The sequence below is a fragment of the Hibiscus syriacus genome, unplaced genomic scaffold, assembly GCF_006381635.1.
Source record: "Hibiscus syriacus cultivar Baekdansim isolate YM2019G1 unplaced genomic scaffold, ASM638163v2 tig00111847_pilon, whole genome shotgun sequence".
Lineage (NCBI taxonomy): Eukaryota > Viridiplantae > Streptophyta > Magnoliopsida > Malvales > Malvaceae > Hibiscus > Hibiscus syriacus.
This window is the reverse complement of record NW_024063200.1, coordinates 1,631,098-1,647,354: the sequence shown is the minus strand read 5'-3', so window position 1 is coordinate 1,647,354 and position 16,257 is coordinate 1,631,098. Positions and strand designations below refer to the sequence as shown.

The following is a 16,257-nucleotide window of genomic DNA, read 5'->3' as shown; positions in this document are numbered from 1 at the left end:
TCGTTAATCATAGTGATCATAACTGATTTCTTCCCTCCATTTTAAGAAGTATTAAGAGTTTGTACATGTTCACTAGCATATAGGTCCTTATCACCATTTATGCCCGTCAAGATCTTCAAGAGCTCCTCCATATAACCCTGGTTTGTGGTAATTTTGGATTCCAATGAGGTAATTTATGTTTCCTGATTTTCTCACTATTTAGAAGGGTTAGTTTTCTCTTGGGATTGTTTCACCAAAGCTGTTAAATCTTCCAATTGTTTTTGTATTGCTGCAAAATTGGAAGTTTCTGACATATTTTGATTGTTCTTTGGCATACCAAATGATGATTGTCAGGAATGGTGGCTCTAGATGCCAATTGTTATGACCTCAAGAGAAATATAAAGGAATTCGAGGAAATAGAGAAGAAAAGAGAATGCATAAGAGAACTTTCATTCAACATTTTCATAATGATTTCCTACAGGTACTCGGTTTTTTATTTGTTTACAATGGTACTTGAGAATCTTTGAAATGCCAGGTAGTTGTCCTTCTAACCAACTCTTGCTAACCGATTCTATCCTTCTGTTGCAGGTATAATGGGCTTCCTTGCGTGGATCGGTCCACGTGACTCATGTTCAGCTTATGGAAGTTTTAATCCTTCCCCGTGCCTCTCACGCGCGTTGCTACACTTTCCTAATTTTGCTCCTTCAATCCCTAACCCTCGATCATCAATTCCCCATTCCTCATCGATTCCTCATCTTTCCTCATCTCAAACTGTGACACTATGATTACTCAGGCTATGGACAATCAACCGGAAAGGTAATCATAGCTTGAATCGTGTACTCTTACTACATGACTGAACTAACTGAATCTTATAGCTCGGTCTGAACTATGTATATGGCTTTCTTCAGCCTAGTGAACATAATACCTACACCGACATCGAAGCTGCGTACAAGTGTCTCGAAGGGAGCTATGGTGCCAAGCAAGAAAACATCATCCTCTATGGTTAGTCTGTGGGAAGTGGTCCTACAGTAAATCTCACTGCTCGTCTACCTCGACTAGGAGCTGTTGTTCTGCATAGCCCTATTCTATCAGGTTTACGAGTCATGTATCCCATAAAACGCGCTTACTGCTTTGACATCTACAAGGTTCGACATTTTGCTCTCTAATCGGTTCCTTTCTATCGAGTTTGATGTTCAAAGTGTGTGTATGTTTGGCTTCACTATGTGTCTTAACTTGATTTACATGGTTTTTGTAGAAAATTGACAAAATCTCATTAGTTAAGTCTCCTGTGCTGATAATTCATGTAAGTTTCTAGTCGATATTTTGAATCAATTAATGCATGAAACAATATCAGCAATGACTATTATTAAGTTCTGCGATTCTGTTCCGGGCTCGAAATCCAGGGAACTTATGACGATGTTGTCAACTGCTCTCACGGGAAGCAACTATGGGAACTTTGCCAAGTAAAATATGAACCATTATGGGTCAAAGGAGGGGACCACTGTGATTTGGAACTCTATCCCGAGTACATTAGGCATGTCAAGAAATTTATATCATCGGTTGAAAGAAAACCTTCAAGAAGAGCCGGTTCTCAAAGAAGCACAGATGGTATCAAACACTCGAGGCGAAGCGCCGACTATTTCAAACCTCCAAGGAGGAGTATGGATCAAAAGGACAACCCCCGGAGAAGCTCCGATACCCGTGAAAAGCCTAGGACAAGCACCGATAGACCTGAAAGACGGAAGTTTCACGAGTATACAAAATTTAACATCATTGACCAACTAGAAAACCTTAGAATATTCTTAGATCATATGGAAAGAACGGACCGATCACGGAGAAATGTAGAATACATCGAGAAACACTACAAGAAATTTCTATAATTGTGAAAAATTTAGTTTTGTCAAAATTAGTTTTGTCACTATTAATAACTTTTTAGTGACAAAATAAATATTTGTCGCATTAAATTAAAAAGAATCATGTACAATTATGACAAAATTTAAAATCATCATAATAATTTATCACAATTAGTAAATACGAGTAACATACAGTGACAAAATAAATTTTATTATGAATTTTTGTCACAAATATTTCCCTCCAATTTTTTGGCGTCAAATTAAAAGCATATAGTGACAAATGTTGTAACTATAACAGAAAAAATTGTCACAACAAATAATGAGATTTAGATTTGTTGTGATAAATTTTGTTTGTAATTATATATTTTAATTATAGTGACAAAATGTATAGTCACAAATGATTATCTCTAATTTTTGGTACAAAAACAAAATCATATAGTGACATGATTTGTAGCTATAAGCTATAATTATTCTTACAAAAAAGTTGTCAGAACAACAAATAATGAGATTCAAGTTTTTAGTAAAAAACAATGTTTGTCGTTATATGTTTTAATTATAGTGACAACATATATTGTTACAAAAATTTCCCTCCATATTTTTTTACGTCAAAAAAGTCATATAGTGACAAATTTGTAACTATAAGTGTTATTATAGAAAAATATTGTCACAAAATATTGATATTACGTTTTTGTGAAAAATATAGCTATAAATTTTAACTATAACGATAACATATATTGTCATAATTATTTTTCTCCACTTTTTTGTTTCAAAAGTTATATGGACAATTTTTATAATTATAATTTATAGTTTTTGTTATAGAAAAAATTATCACATCAAATAATAAAATTCAGGTTTTTTGTAATCAATAATTTTTTACTTATATATTTTAATCATTATGAAAAAAAATATACTATCATAACCATTTATCACTATTGAACACGTTATAATATTCTTTCATAATAACAAATTGTAAAAAATGAATAAAAATATTCATTATAATTTCAAACTGTGAAACCCTGTAATTTGAGAAATTTTAACTTAAATTCCTAATTTGAAATCAGTGACTAAATTGCCAAATTAGAAAGTTAGGTCCCATTTTTGTAAAATCCTAGAAAGTTTAATGACTTACGATACAATTATACCAATTTTATTTGAAAACAAACTTCCTCTACCCCGATAAAACTCTGCTGAGTGCCCCCTTTTATTTTAAAACCCTAGCAGCTACTCCCATTCTCCCTTCAAGCTGCCCCGCTCTCTTTTCCGTCGCTGGTTGTTCGTAGGTAAGCCACCGACCACTATTTGAACCTATCATTTCAAACCTCGTTCTATTTTCGTTGTCGTTACACCACGTTGGGTCGTGGTTCTTGGTTCATTTTTACCGCCACTAGCGACGTCGTGGTCGTTCGTGGGTGTCGAATTGTTCGGTCAGCCTCACCCTCGTCAGATGAGGCCCCTACGCATTTGGTTATCTTCTGTCCGGTACTTGGAAGGTTGAGGTCGGCCTCTGCAGCACATATGTCTCACTCTTGTTTATGTCACCGGCCGTTATAGGTCACAACAAGTACAACCATGATACCACCGACCCTTGAGGGTTGCTATCGGTGTAACCCGTCACCGACAATTTGTTTTTTTCATACTGGCAATATCTGTATTCGAACAAAACTCCACTGCCTATTGTCGGATCAAAAGCGATTCAAGTTCCTTGAAAACAACGTCGAGCTTTACGCCGAGAAGGTCAATAATCGAGGCCTTTGTGCCATGCTAAGGCTGAATCTCTTAAATTATAAGCTCCTCATAGGTCTCGTTGTCCATAGGTATATGCTCAATATTGATTCTTCTTTTAAAGATTTCATGTGTGTTTATGCAGTACTCATTTTTTATATTTTGTTTAATGTATAAAATGAATTTTAATAAGTAGGATTACTTATATAATGTCATATACAAAGCAGATTGGCATCTTACTTCCAACTTTTTGTGTCGGAAGGTGACTAAAGTAATTAGATGATATTTCCTCTGTTTATTTCATGCCAGCTGAAATGCATTTTATTTCCATGCAGTAACCTTAGTAGAGGGAACAATATTAAATTTTTTTATTTTTAATTTGCCTTTCAGTTATGGATTTTATTTTGTATGTGTGCATGATATGTTTAAAAGAAGTTTTGCAGTAACCTTAGTAAAGGGAACAATATTAAAATTTTCTTATTTTAGTAAATGGTCTGATCTTGTTTTGTTTATTAAATATTTCAACCTTTTGATTTATTTCACTTATATTTGCAGGGAAAAATGAGAACAATCTTAGTTGAAGAAACTGAAAAAGGCATTGAAGTGAACGGACGTCAAATTTTAGAAAACGTTTTAAATTCAAAATATGGTTACATTCGTGGACTTAGTTAAGGAGTAAAGCCAAGTAGTTCCGAAGTAATATTCTTTCACAATAACAAATATTAATTTATCATCATAAAAAATTGTGACAAGTAATATTCTTTCACAACAATAAATTGTAACAAAATTATTTAGTCACAGTAAAAAGTTATAAAAAAATTTAGTTACGAAATAAAAATAGTGAGAAAATAAATTTTGTTGTAATATGTCTTTTTGTCACTAAAACATTTTTTGTTTGATTTATAATTTAACTTAATTGTGATGAAATTTACTTTTTGTGATAAAATAATTATTTTTATTTAACAAATGTTTTATTTCTGTAAGTTACATTTAGCGACGAAATAGCAACTGCGATAAAATAATTTTTGTTGCCTTATGTATTTTCGTCACAACAACCCTTTATATTTGATTTTTAAATATAAGTTAGTTATGACAAAATGTACTTCTCGTGACGAAATAGTTGATTGATTGTTACAAATAATTTATTGTGATAAGTTAATTATAGTAACGAAATTTCATTGTTACTATAAATATTATACAATGGTAACGAACACAATTTTGTCACAATATACTTTACATGACAAGGTTGTTCTAACAAAAATGGTAACAAATAAAATTGGTCAGAATAAATATATCGTGACAAATTTAGTACTTTTAGTGATAAATAATTTTGTTGAAACAATCGAAATTTCTTGTAGTGAATTGGTTAGATAGAATTCGAGCAGTTTAGAAGGGGGTTCGTTCCTGCTCATCAAGTTCGTTAAAATGGAGGGGGAATTGGTTTTCACTAATAACTTAATAATTGTTTTAGAATTTGTGAGTTGTTCTTCAAAGTTGCAGGTTAACAGTATGGATTTTAGAATTTCTTGTAATTTTCTTGAGATTTGTTCTCTTTGATCTTCAATGAAAGCATGGAACCGGTCTATATTTCTGTTGTGGAAAACTCGAAGTTCGTAATTAATAACGATAAGTTACGATGTAATTGCATGAAAATATAATTATTATCATAGTAAATATACGAGTGTGTAGTTATAAGGAACTCTAATTCTTTTTACGTGTTTGACTTATAGTATGTAATTACATCTTAATTTTACGTCAATGTTCCATATACAAATTGTAATTACACAATTACATAAGTTTAAATTTTAAAATAATATAAATGAAACATGAATCAATTTACTTCAGTGGTGAAAGTAATTGTCTTTTTCGTTGAGGTCATAGGTTTGAACACTAAAAAACTGCAGCAATGTAATTGAGTGTTTTCGATGATCATTTTATAACTTTAAATAGTATTCGAATAACTTAAAACAAAATCCTATAGTCGATGATCATTTATATATTTTATCCTAAATTATAACAATAGATTAAAATTGTCATATTTGTATAATTACACCCCAATTTAATTACTAGATAACTTTTCTAATATGTCTTAATTTTTCTCTATTTTTGACGATTTTTCTTATTATTAATTTATGTTTTTTAAGCTACCAAAGGTCAATGAGTTGATTGAACTGAGAATTAAAGGTTCAAACGATTCAACATTAGATTCAATACTATTAATCAAGATATGTTAACCATATGCTTAGACCTGTTTGGTAATAACTTTTTTTTAAAATGATTTTTAAAAGTAATGTAGAAAAGAATTTGTAGAAGTATTTCTCAAAAATAAATTTTGAATTCAATTATTTAGAATTACTATTAAAAATTAAGTTTGAAAAGATAAAATATTTATTATAGATATTATGTTATAAATTAAAAATATAAATATAAATTATATTTATATTTATTAATACTATGATACATAAAATATATAACTTAAACTATAATAAAAATATATTTTATAATAATTCATTATTAATATTTAATATATAAATTATGAACTTTATTATTTTTCATTAATTAAAATAAATTATTCTTTTTGTTCCACTAAATTTGTCTAATATTGACTTTTTAAAAGAAAAAAAAAATTAAACTTTTGTCATGATCGTTTTAAATAATTAAATTTATAAAAATATATATTTAAAAGTTACTTGATTGAAAGTTTTTAAAATATTTTTATTAATAATAAATTTTAAACAATAGCAGGTCAAAGTTAAATAAAAAATTGATAGAAAAAACTCAACAATAGATGATTTTCATAAGACAGAGGGAGTATTAAGTAATAAATTATTTTTCTAATAATGTTAGTATTAAATTATTAAAATAAAATATAAATATATAATTGAGTGGAACGCATGTATTAATAAGGGTAAAATTATAATTTGCTTTCAAATACAAAGTTAAAAATAAAATAAAAAACTAAAAATCATAACTTTTGCTATCGGTTTAAAACTATCGTTTTCACCTCATATTTCTTTTTCATCTTTTTACCCGTTTGATATTAATTTTGAGGTCAAAACGATCTTTTTTTTTTACTAAAAATACTTTTAAAAAGTATTATTAAACTTGTGTGATTTTTTTAATATAATTCAAATTAGACAAATATTTTAAATTTCTCCCGAAATAGTATCATATATGATTTTTTTAAACGTGAAAATTTTATTAATTTTATGATTTCATTAGTTATCTTCACAACAAATTTATTATATCTTTTACAAACTAAATCTTCCATTAGTTATGCAACTTGAAAATTGTCGATATATTATATAAAAATCTGATCTAAATTGACCCGTCCACTAACGAAAACCATTTATATTATTAGAATTTTCCTACAAAGGTTAGTAGCGTTGAATTGGCCGGCAAAATGGGTTAGGTTCATTCGCTGAAAAGTCAAACAAATTTCCCATAAAACACCTAGGTTTAGCGATAGTTTACTTAGTACTATTGTTTTTGCAGAAATTTGCTCGGGGAACTGAACAATGGCCGCTACCGCCGGCAGCAGCCACAAAAACCCTGCTTTCGAAGCCGACGAGGACATCCCAAGTAACCCATCTCACGAGTTCGCTCAATTCGGAGCCGGGTGTTTCTGGGGAGTCGAGTTGGCGTTCCAGAGAGTCGAAGGCGTAGTCAAAACAGAGGTCGGCTACTCTCAGGGTCATACCCACGACCCGAATTACGAGTTGGTATGCACCGGTTCTACTAACCACGTCGAGGTGATTCGGATTCAGTTCGACCCTGAAATCTGCCCTTACACCACTCTCCTCTCCGTTTTCTGGAACCGCCACGATCCAACCACTCTCAATCGCCAGGTATGTCGACTCTTGATTATATTGCACACCAGGTATTTGTGGTTTTTCCTCAATAGGTACTTTACTACTTTTCGAACTTTTTTGTTAGGGTGGAGATGTGGGAGCACAGTATAGATCTGGGATTTACTACTACAACGAGAACCAGGCTCGTTTGGCAAGGGAGTCACTGGAGGCCAAGCAATCGGAGTTGGGAGATAAGAAAATCGTGACGGAGATTCTGCCGGCGAAAAGGTTTTATAGGGCCGAAGAGTACCATCAGCAATACTTGGAGAAAGGTGGACGCTTTGGAGCTAAACAATCTGCTACCAAAGGCTGCACTGATCCCATCAGATGCTATGGCTGAATCCATTTTCACCATATTTGTAATATCCGAAGTTTACATCTTTTAAGCTTCTTGTACGAGACTCTCGAATAAAAATAAGGTTTTAATTAAGTTAATATTTTCAAGTTTAATATTATACTAATATATAATCAAAATATTCAATACCAACAATTGGTTAATCTAATAGGATGAGACACTAAATCTCTAAGTAATATCAAGAGTTTGAATCGTGATATTTGTTAATAGAGAAACTCTTATAGAATAAGAATTTTTAATAATCACGTATTTTATTCTATATATGAATTACATTGGAGAGATATAATCATGATTTTGGATTAGATAACAAATTTTATTTTTTTAAATACCAAAATTATGATGCATGTAATATCATATATTAAATTTCCCGCCTCTTGTGTATGGCATATCTTATATTCATATTATTTTGGTTATTTTTCTGCTAAACATGTAAAAATAAGATATTCTTTCCAAACAAAACTCTTTTCTACAAATTATAATCTTTTTTCCTAAAATATCTACAAGTTCTAAGTGCTCATTGATTTATTTTACATAATGTCACTTTCATCTACCTCTTATATTTCTTTTTCTCTTGTGGGAGCCATGAGAAAATGAGAGTAAATAACGCGGACACAAAAGACAAAGGATGCAAGTAGTATTTCAATTGAGTAGGAAAGCTCACCAACGCCCATATGCAGTTCATAATAATAATTTCCTTCCAAAGAATGTGAGAATTTACAGTGATTGTCTTTATCCTCAACAGGTGAGTTACCTGTTAAGCTTCAGCATATGAAGATTTGGAATTCTCCAAAGTTGCCTTGTTTATCATCACCTACGGATTTGGAACCCATTGCAGATTCAGTTCACAATAACACTTGCCTAGAGCTCCTCTTTATGTATCTATTTTGAAAAAAAAAATATGTACTTACTTAGATGAAAAATTACTTTAAATACTTAGAAGAGAAAATAGTATGCTTTGGATATTTTTGATATAAGCCTTTAAAAAACTTTAAAGTACTATTATCTAGTGTATCCTCTTAAACAAATCAATATTACGAACCAAGTGGCTTCTGTGGTAAAGGAATTGTTGTTATTCCTAAGGACTCAGGTTCGAGCACCATAGATGTTAGGGGTGTGAGTGTTCAATGCGAAAGATTGAGAGTTATCTTTGAACAGATACTGCCTTGTACTTATCCTAGGTTAATAAAAAAAATTCTTCAATCAAATTTGATAATAAAATAAGCTGGCTTAATACCCCAAAAAATGATTAACCTATATGTTTTCTCATTTAGGTGTATAGAAATTTTTCCTATCAATTCAGGTGTCTAACATTATAAAATTATTATTTTAAGTGTTTCTATCGAAAATGACCATCAAAATATTTTGTTGTTAAGAGAGATATATCATATTTATATAATTTTAAAAATTTTAAATAAAATTCAAAAACTCAAAATTATAATTTTTAAAAAATCCTAAAACTTTTCTCAAATCTAAAAACCCTAAATATTTCTCAAATATATAAAAAACACAAAAAAAACTAAAAAAACCCTCAAACTTCAACCATTGTCACCACCGATGCTGTCGTTGATTCTCTGACCGTCATCATCGATGAGTAGTCACCCTAACCATCGTCGTCCACCAATGACCGACCGTCGATCCAATTCCTTAAATTTCTAAACTTAAATCCTTAGAATATCAAATATTTGAATACCATAATTTATAAAATCCCTTTGACCGACTGTTTGAACTTTGAAACAGTAACAACAGTGGTAGTCGATCGATCGTTTGATTCCCCATTCAACTTTAGCCGGTTCACGGTGAGCATTTGGGAGAGGTTTTACTGTAGGGGAGAAGAGGGCATGTGCGGGGAGGAGGTGACACATGTAGGGTGGAGAAATATCTTTCTTAAAAATTATTTTTTTAAAAATGTATAAATACGAAACGTGATATTTAACATAATTTTTAATTGCGGTTGCGATTGAAACACTTAAAATGATAACGTGCATATAAATTAATTGAAAGTTTAGACACTATTAGAATATTATAATGTTAATAAAGATTAGTTAGTATTTGTTATTAGTTAGGACTTAGTTTGTTATTAATTTGTTAGTAATTTGTTATGATTTGTTGCTTACTTGGGCTATATAAGCCATACCTTTGTATGAGGTTGAAGTAGAGTATTATTCAATATTCAATAGAAAATTTCTGTCATATATCTTTCTTTACATTTCCTCCTTCCACGTTTGTTAGTTCCATGGCTACATTCCCATATGGTATCATTCGCTAAAAGATCCTGGCGTCGTTTTTCTCTTCTACCGTTGCGCCGACGATTGAGTTCCTTTACTCTCACTCTTTTCTTTTCTTCCAAACAAGTCACTCAAAATCATTGTTCTTTTTCTTTTTTTCCTCTTTTTTCTCATGATCCAAACAACATTCTACCCTACCATTAAACACATCAATGTTAACAACAACAACAATGGCATCGGCCATAGCCATAAAAGCAAGCTCGCAAGAACCTTTCACAAAGTCATAAACCTAAAGTCCTCGACAAAATTCTCTTCAAACAATGGTATTGGAATCTACGTTTTCCCATCACAGAACAAATTCGAGTGTTACAATTCAAATCCAGATCAGAAAATCTCTTCCCGTGGAAATCCCAAGCAGAAAGCTATGTTGGAAGCTTTGGTTGCGAAGATTTTTGCTAGTTTTATAGCCATCAAAGCTGCTTATGAAGAACTTCAAATGGCGCAAAACCCGTACAACAATGGCGCTGTTCAGGCTGCTGATGAAGCCATTGTTGAATAACTGAGAACACTATCGGAGTTAAAGCGAAAGTTCTTGAAGATAGAGCTTGATCTTTCACCTCTAATCACTTTAATGCTTGCAGAAATTCAAGAACAACAGAGCTTGATGAAGACTTACGAGATCACAATCAAGAAACTGGAATCCGACGTTGAAGCAGAAGGTTCAGAGGTTGATTCACTCCATAAATAGTTCAAAGATCGCCTTTCAACAAGTCCCTGGAGAAGAAATTAAACGCTAGCGGATCGTTATTGATGTTCGATAATATCAATAAGATTTCAACGTTGAATCCGAGTCATTTTCTGCAAGTTTTGCATAAATCTTTGCGATCAGTTCGTAGTTTCGTGAAAATTGATGATCAATGAAATAGAGTTAGCGAATTGGGATCTCGATGCAGCGGCTAAAGCCATTGAACCGAGTGTTATTTTCGTTAAACAAATCACAGGTGCTTCGCGTTTGAATCTTTTGTGTAGAACAATGCTTGAAGGCTTCAATCTCCATGATTTTTGCCTCGGCAAAGAGCTTAAACCCAGAAAAACAGACCCAGGTAAGCATTTCAATGAATTCAAGGCCCTGAGATCAGCAAATTCAAAGTTGTTTTTAGCTCGAAATCCATATTCTTCTTTCAGGAAATTCATTAGGTCTAAGTATCTCAACCTTGTATAAGAGGATGAAGAAGAAAGAAATGAAGGTGAATAAGAAGAACGAAAGAAAGCATCGACACTTCCGATTCAAGTCGAACGGAAGGAAGCATCGACACTTCCAATTCAAGTCGAACGGAAGGAAGCATCGGCACTTCCGATTCAAGTCGAACGGAAGGAAGCATCGACACTTCCGATTCAAGTCGAACGGAAAGATGTATTGTACTTTCGTTTCAAGTGTTCGTTTTTTTTATCAAGAATATTGAAGAAGTGGGGAGAATATTAGAATGTTAATAAAGATTAGTTAGTTTTTGTTATTAGTTAGGACTTAGTTTGTTATTAGTTTGTTAGTAGTTTGTTATGATCTGTTTCTTACTTGGGCTATATAAGCCATACCTTTGTATGAGGTTGAAGTAGAGTATTATTCAATAGGAAATTTCTGTCATATATCTCTCTTTACATTTCCTCCTTCCACGTTTGTTAGTTCCCCTGCATTCTCACAGACACATAAATAAGAAAGGGTAAGTTACAAATTTGATAACTAAATTTTATCTTTTCTCTTGTTTCACTCATTGTACTATAAATCTTATCAATTTTCTCACTAAATTTAATACATTAGGTTTTTTGGTCAATCAGTCGTTACATAATTAACGACGTTAAAATAAGTTGTCATATAAATGAAAAACGACATCGTTTTAATGAAAATTTTATTTTTTAAAACAACTTGTTAATTTTGATTGGTTATTGGAACCATTACACCTTATTCTCACACATCGGATATAGTTTTATGTTAAGCGGATGACTAACTGACACGTGGACAATCACCCTATTTGGCATTTCTAGACTGAGTGGATTGAATCAGTGATTGGATTGCCACGCCAAACTGAGTTGGAATCTTTTGCTCACTAAAAGCCGCTTTTATTACGGGTAGTTCTGCTGTGCGGCGCTTAAAAAACGGTTAATATACGACGTGATCGGTTAAATAAGTGACCGGTTAAAATTTAGATCGGTTATGTTATATTATTTAACCGGAAATATTATCAAGTACAATAACATATTAGGTAGCGCTTATATAATGTAATAGGTAGCGCTGATATTGACCTATTTTATAAGTAAATCGGTATATTTATACCTGTAACATTGCAAATTTACCTATTACATTATAATTATCGGTTTTGATATCTTTTGGATCGATGTTTTTTATAAATGTATCGACACTATATGCGTTCACCTTTTGTCATTTATAGACCGATTTTATCATATTTTTACATGTTATATTATTATGGATCGATACATTTTTATAAAGTATCGACACTTTATTGGCGCTATAACTTCTTCTCTTATTAATTCCAAAAATGTCGATACTTATAATAAATTATCGACACTTTCAACATATCTGGTAGTGCTTTACCTATTTTGTCATTTCGAGACCGGTTTTATCATATTTTTACCTGTTATATTGTTATGGATCGATACATTTTTATAAAATATCGACACTTTATTGGCGCTATAACTTCTTCTCTTTTAAATTTCAAAAGTGTCGATACTTATAATAAATTATCGACACTTTCAACATAACTGGTAGCGCTTTACCAGTTTTGTCATTTCGAGATCGATTTTGTCATATTATTACCTGTTATATTGTTATGGATCGATACATTTTTATAAAGTATCGACACTTTATTGGCTCTATAACTTCTTCTCTTTTAAATTTCAAAAATGTCGATACTTATAATAAATTATCGACACTTTCAACATAACCGGTAGCGCTTTACCTGTTTTGTCATTTCGAGACCGGTTTTGTCATATTTTTACATGTTATATTGTTATGGATCGATACATTTTTATAAAGTATCGCCACGTTATTGGCGCTATAACTTCTTCTCTTATTAATTCCAAAAGTCGATACTTATAATAAATTATCGACACTTTCAACATAACCGGTAACGCTTTACCTGTTTTGTCATTTCGAGACCGGTTTTGTCATATTTTTACATGTTATATTGTTATGGATCGATACATTTTTATAAAGTATCGACACTTTATTGGCACTATAACTCTTCTCTTTTAAATTCCAAAAGTTTCGATACGTATAATAAATTATCGACACTTTCAACATAACCGGTAGCGCTTTACCTGTTTTGTCATTTCGAGACCGGTTTTGTCATATTTTTACCTGTTATATTGTTATGGATCGATATATTTTTATAAAGTATCGACACTTTATTGACGATATAACTTCTTCTCTTTTAAAAAAGGTAAAATTTACCTGATATGTTGAAAGTGTCCATACATTTTATAAAAAGGATCCATACTTTTTTTAAAGTTATGTAATTTATGTTTCAATTTTTTAATAGGTTTCATGTTTTCCACCAACAATATTAATTTAATAATTCATTTACACAAAAAATTATTTGATTGTTTTGATATTTTATAAAATATTATTTAGAATTTAAATTTAACAATATGTTTAGGTAGAAAATGTATTGACACATATTTAGGTAGTTATTGTACATACCTAAATATGTACTGCGAATTTAATGTTGTACCCACCCTTTAACTACCATTACCAATACCACATCCTATTGAAAGCAGCACGACTGAAACATGTTCAAAAAGAACCTTTGCTTACATCTCCATCAACTCCGGGACCACTGAACTTGCACAACAAAATTTTTGCCATGGATCATACTGATGTAGACAATGTTAAGCCAACCGAGGAATGCCATGAAGTACATAATGTTGATGAATCTGACAGATTGGTTGGTCGGCTCTTCTGTTCACGTGATCAAGCTTGGTACTTTTACAAGGGATTCGCACGGGAACATGGGTTTAGTGCACGTAAGGGAACAACACGGCTTGACGTGGAAGGGAATGTGAAGACACAAGAATTTTGTTGTTCCAAAGAAGGGTTTCGAGGATCAAAAGTCAATACTTTTGATCGTCAACGTGCTCATACGCCAGTCACAAGAACATGATGTAAGGCTAGAGTCTTAGTTACAGCAACAAATACAAACGATCAGTGGGTTATAAGTAAGTCTGATCAGAAACATAATCATGCATTGTGCACACCTGCTATGACACCATTTATGCGTTCTAATAGAGTTGTAAGTAAGGCTGATATCGATGAGGCAACAACATTGAAAGAGGTCGTTGTTGGCACGTCACAAGTAATGAACTATTTAACGCAGCAGGCAGGGGGCTATCATAATGTTGGATTTACACATAAAGACCTCTACAATGCACTTCAAAGAGGTAAAGCAAAGGAAATCGTCGATGGGGATGTGAATGCGCTTATTGCCTACTTTGATTATAAGAAACATGATGATCCCGGGTTTTTTATGACATTCTCGGTAGACGAATCGGGAGCATTGTATAATCTTATTTGGTCGGATTCTACACCGAGATCGGATTACACATGCTTCGGTGATGTAATTGCGTTCGACACAACGTACAAAGATAATTTGTATGGTCAACCAATTATGCCTATTGTCGGTGTCAATCATTACCATAACACAATTGTGTTTGCCACTGCCATAATCGCTGACGAGACGTCTCAATATTTCGAGTGGGTGCTACAGAATTTTTTAGAAGCCATGATGAATAAATCACCTATTTCAGTTGTCACCGATGGGGATAGGGCAATGCAGAGGGCTATCAGATCTGTTATCCCTTATGCTAAGCACAGATTATGTTCTTGGCATCTTTCTCGCAATGCACAAGCTAACATTGGTGACCCAAACAATACATAAAAACCCTATCGCGATTACTGTAATAATAAAAAATCAGGGTTTTGACAACATACTTTTCGATTCGACTGCAGCAACAAACAAACAAACTTCGTTTTAGAAACGCCTTCTGAAATGCAGCAACAATTACGCTTCGATTTCAAAAACTCGTCCGTTCTATCTATTTTCAGAGGATATTTAGCTATGACATTTATATTTTCATCGGATATGTTATTTATATTTAATCGATACAAATACAAAAGTGTCGATACTTTTATGTCAGGTGTCGATACTTTCGAAAGGATAATTACGTATTTCTTTGAAAGTATCGATAATTTATTACACATACTTACGAAAGTATCAACACTTTTAATATATCCGGTATCATTTTTCCGGTTTTATCATTTTGATACCGGTTTTATCATATTTTTACCTGTTATATCGTTGTTTGATCGATACATTTTTTAAAAGTATCGACACTTTATAGGCGCTAAAACTGCTTCTCTTTTAAATTCACAAAGTGTCGATCCTTATATAAAGTTTCGACACTTTCAATATATCCGGTAGCGTTTTACCGGTTTCATCATTTTGATACCAGTTTTATCATATTTTTACCTGTTATATCGTTGTTGATCGATATATTTTTTGAAAGTATCGACACTTTGTAGGCGCTAAAACTGCTTCTCTTTTAAATTAACGAAGTGTCGATCCTTATATTAAAGTACCGACACTTTAAATATATTCGATACCGCTTTACCGGTTTTATGATTTCAATATTGGTTTTGTCATAATTTTACTTGTTATATCATTGTGGATTAATACATTTTTAATTTGGATCGACACGAACCGACAAGTTAAGTTTGCCGGTTGCATAATTTTTTAATATTTCTTCATGACTTAGACCTACTACATTATTATTAGTCAACATTTCCGGTAGCGCTAAACCGAATTTGTTAAATATCTTTTAATATATCCGATAACGCCGTATATTAGCCGTATATTAACACGCCGTTCCTGAGACATTCCCTTTTATTACAAAACCGGTTCTTTTGGAATTATCTGTCGCATCGTCATCGTTTTATCCTTGGCCAAATCAGCTTACAAGAATCGTCCAGTAAAATTAGATTTTTAAAATTAAAAGGTTTAAAAAAAAATTCTAAACTTCCCTAAAATTAATTTTTAATATATAAAGAATTTTTCGTTAAAAATAAATATCTAAAATTTCTAACGTTAGACTTTTAGGTGTTTGCATCATATTATCGTTAAATTTAATTATTATCTAACACATGTCGCACATATAAAATTTTAATTTTTTATTAAAAACAATTAATATTATAATTTAAAAAT

At 31.9% G+C, this 16,257-nt stretch overlaps 1 protein-coding gene and 2 pseudogenes across 1 annotated transcript; all 3 read left to right on the top strand.

Moving 5' to 3' along the window:
• The first annotated feature begins 756 nt into the window (after nt 1-756).
• On the top strand, nt 757-1,859 carry LOC120172215 (annotated as a pseudogene).
• A 5,150-nt stretch (nt 1,860-7,009) lies between these two features.
• On the top strand, nt 7,010-7,855 carry LOC120172245 (peptide methionine sulfoxide reductase-like). Its single transcript, XM_039179754.1, has 2 exons — nt 7,010-7,402; nt 7,491-7,855. The coding sequence occupies exons 1-2, from the start codon at nt 7,073-7,075 to the stop codon at nt 7,743-7,745; spliced, it is 585 nt and encodes a 194-aa protein (XP_039035685.1). The 5' UTR covers nt 7,010-7,072; the 3' UTR covers nt 7,746-7,855.
• A 2,761-nt stretch (nt 7,856-10,616) lies between these two features.
• LOC120172214 overlaps nt 10,617-16,257 on the top strand; it is a 34,191-nt pseudogene continuing 28,550 nt past the window's right edge.

Bases quoted from the DNA above. Each gene is read 5' to 3' on its own strand.
- LOC120172245 (XM_039179754.1), top strand. From the start codon at position 7,073: ATGGCCGCTACCGCCGGCAGCAGCCACAAAAACCCTGCTTTCGAAGCC. The intron at 7,403-7,490 runs GTATGTCGACTC...CTTTTTTGTTAG, and splicing joins CAACCACTCTCAATCGCCAG to GGTGGAGATGTGGGAGCACA.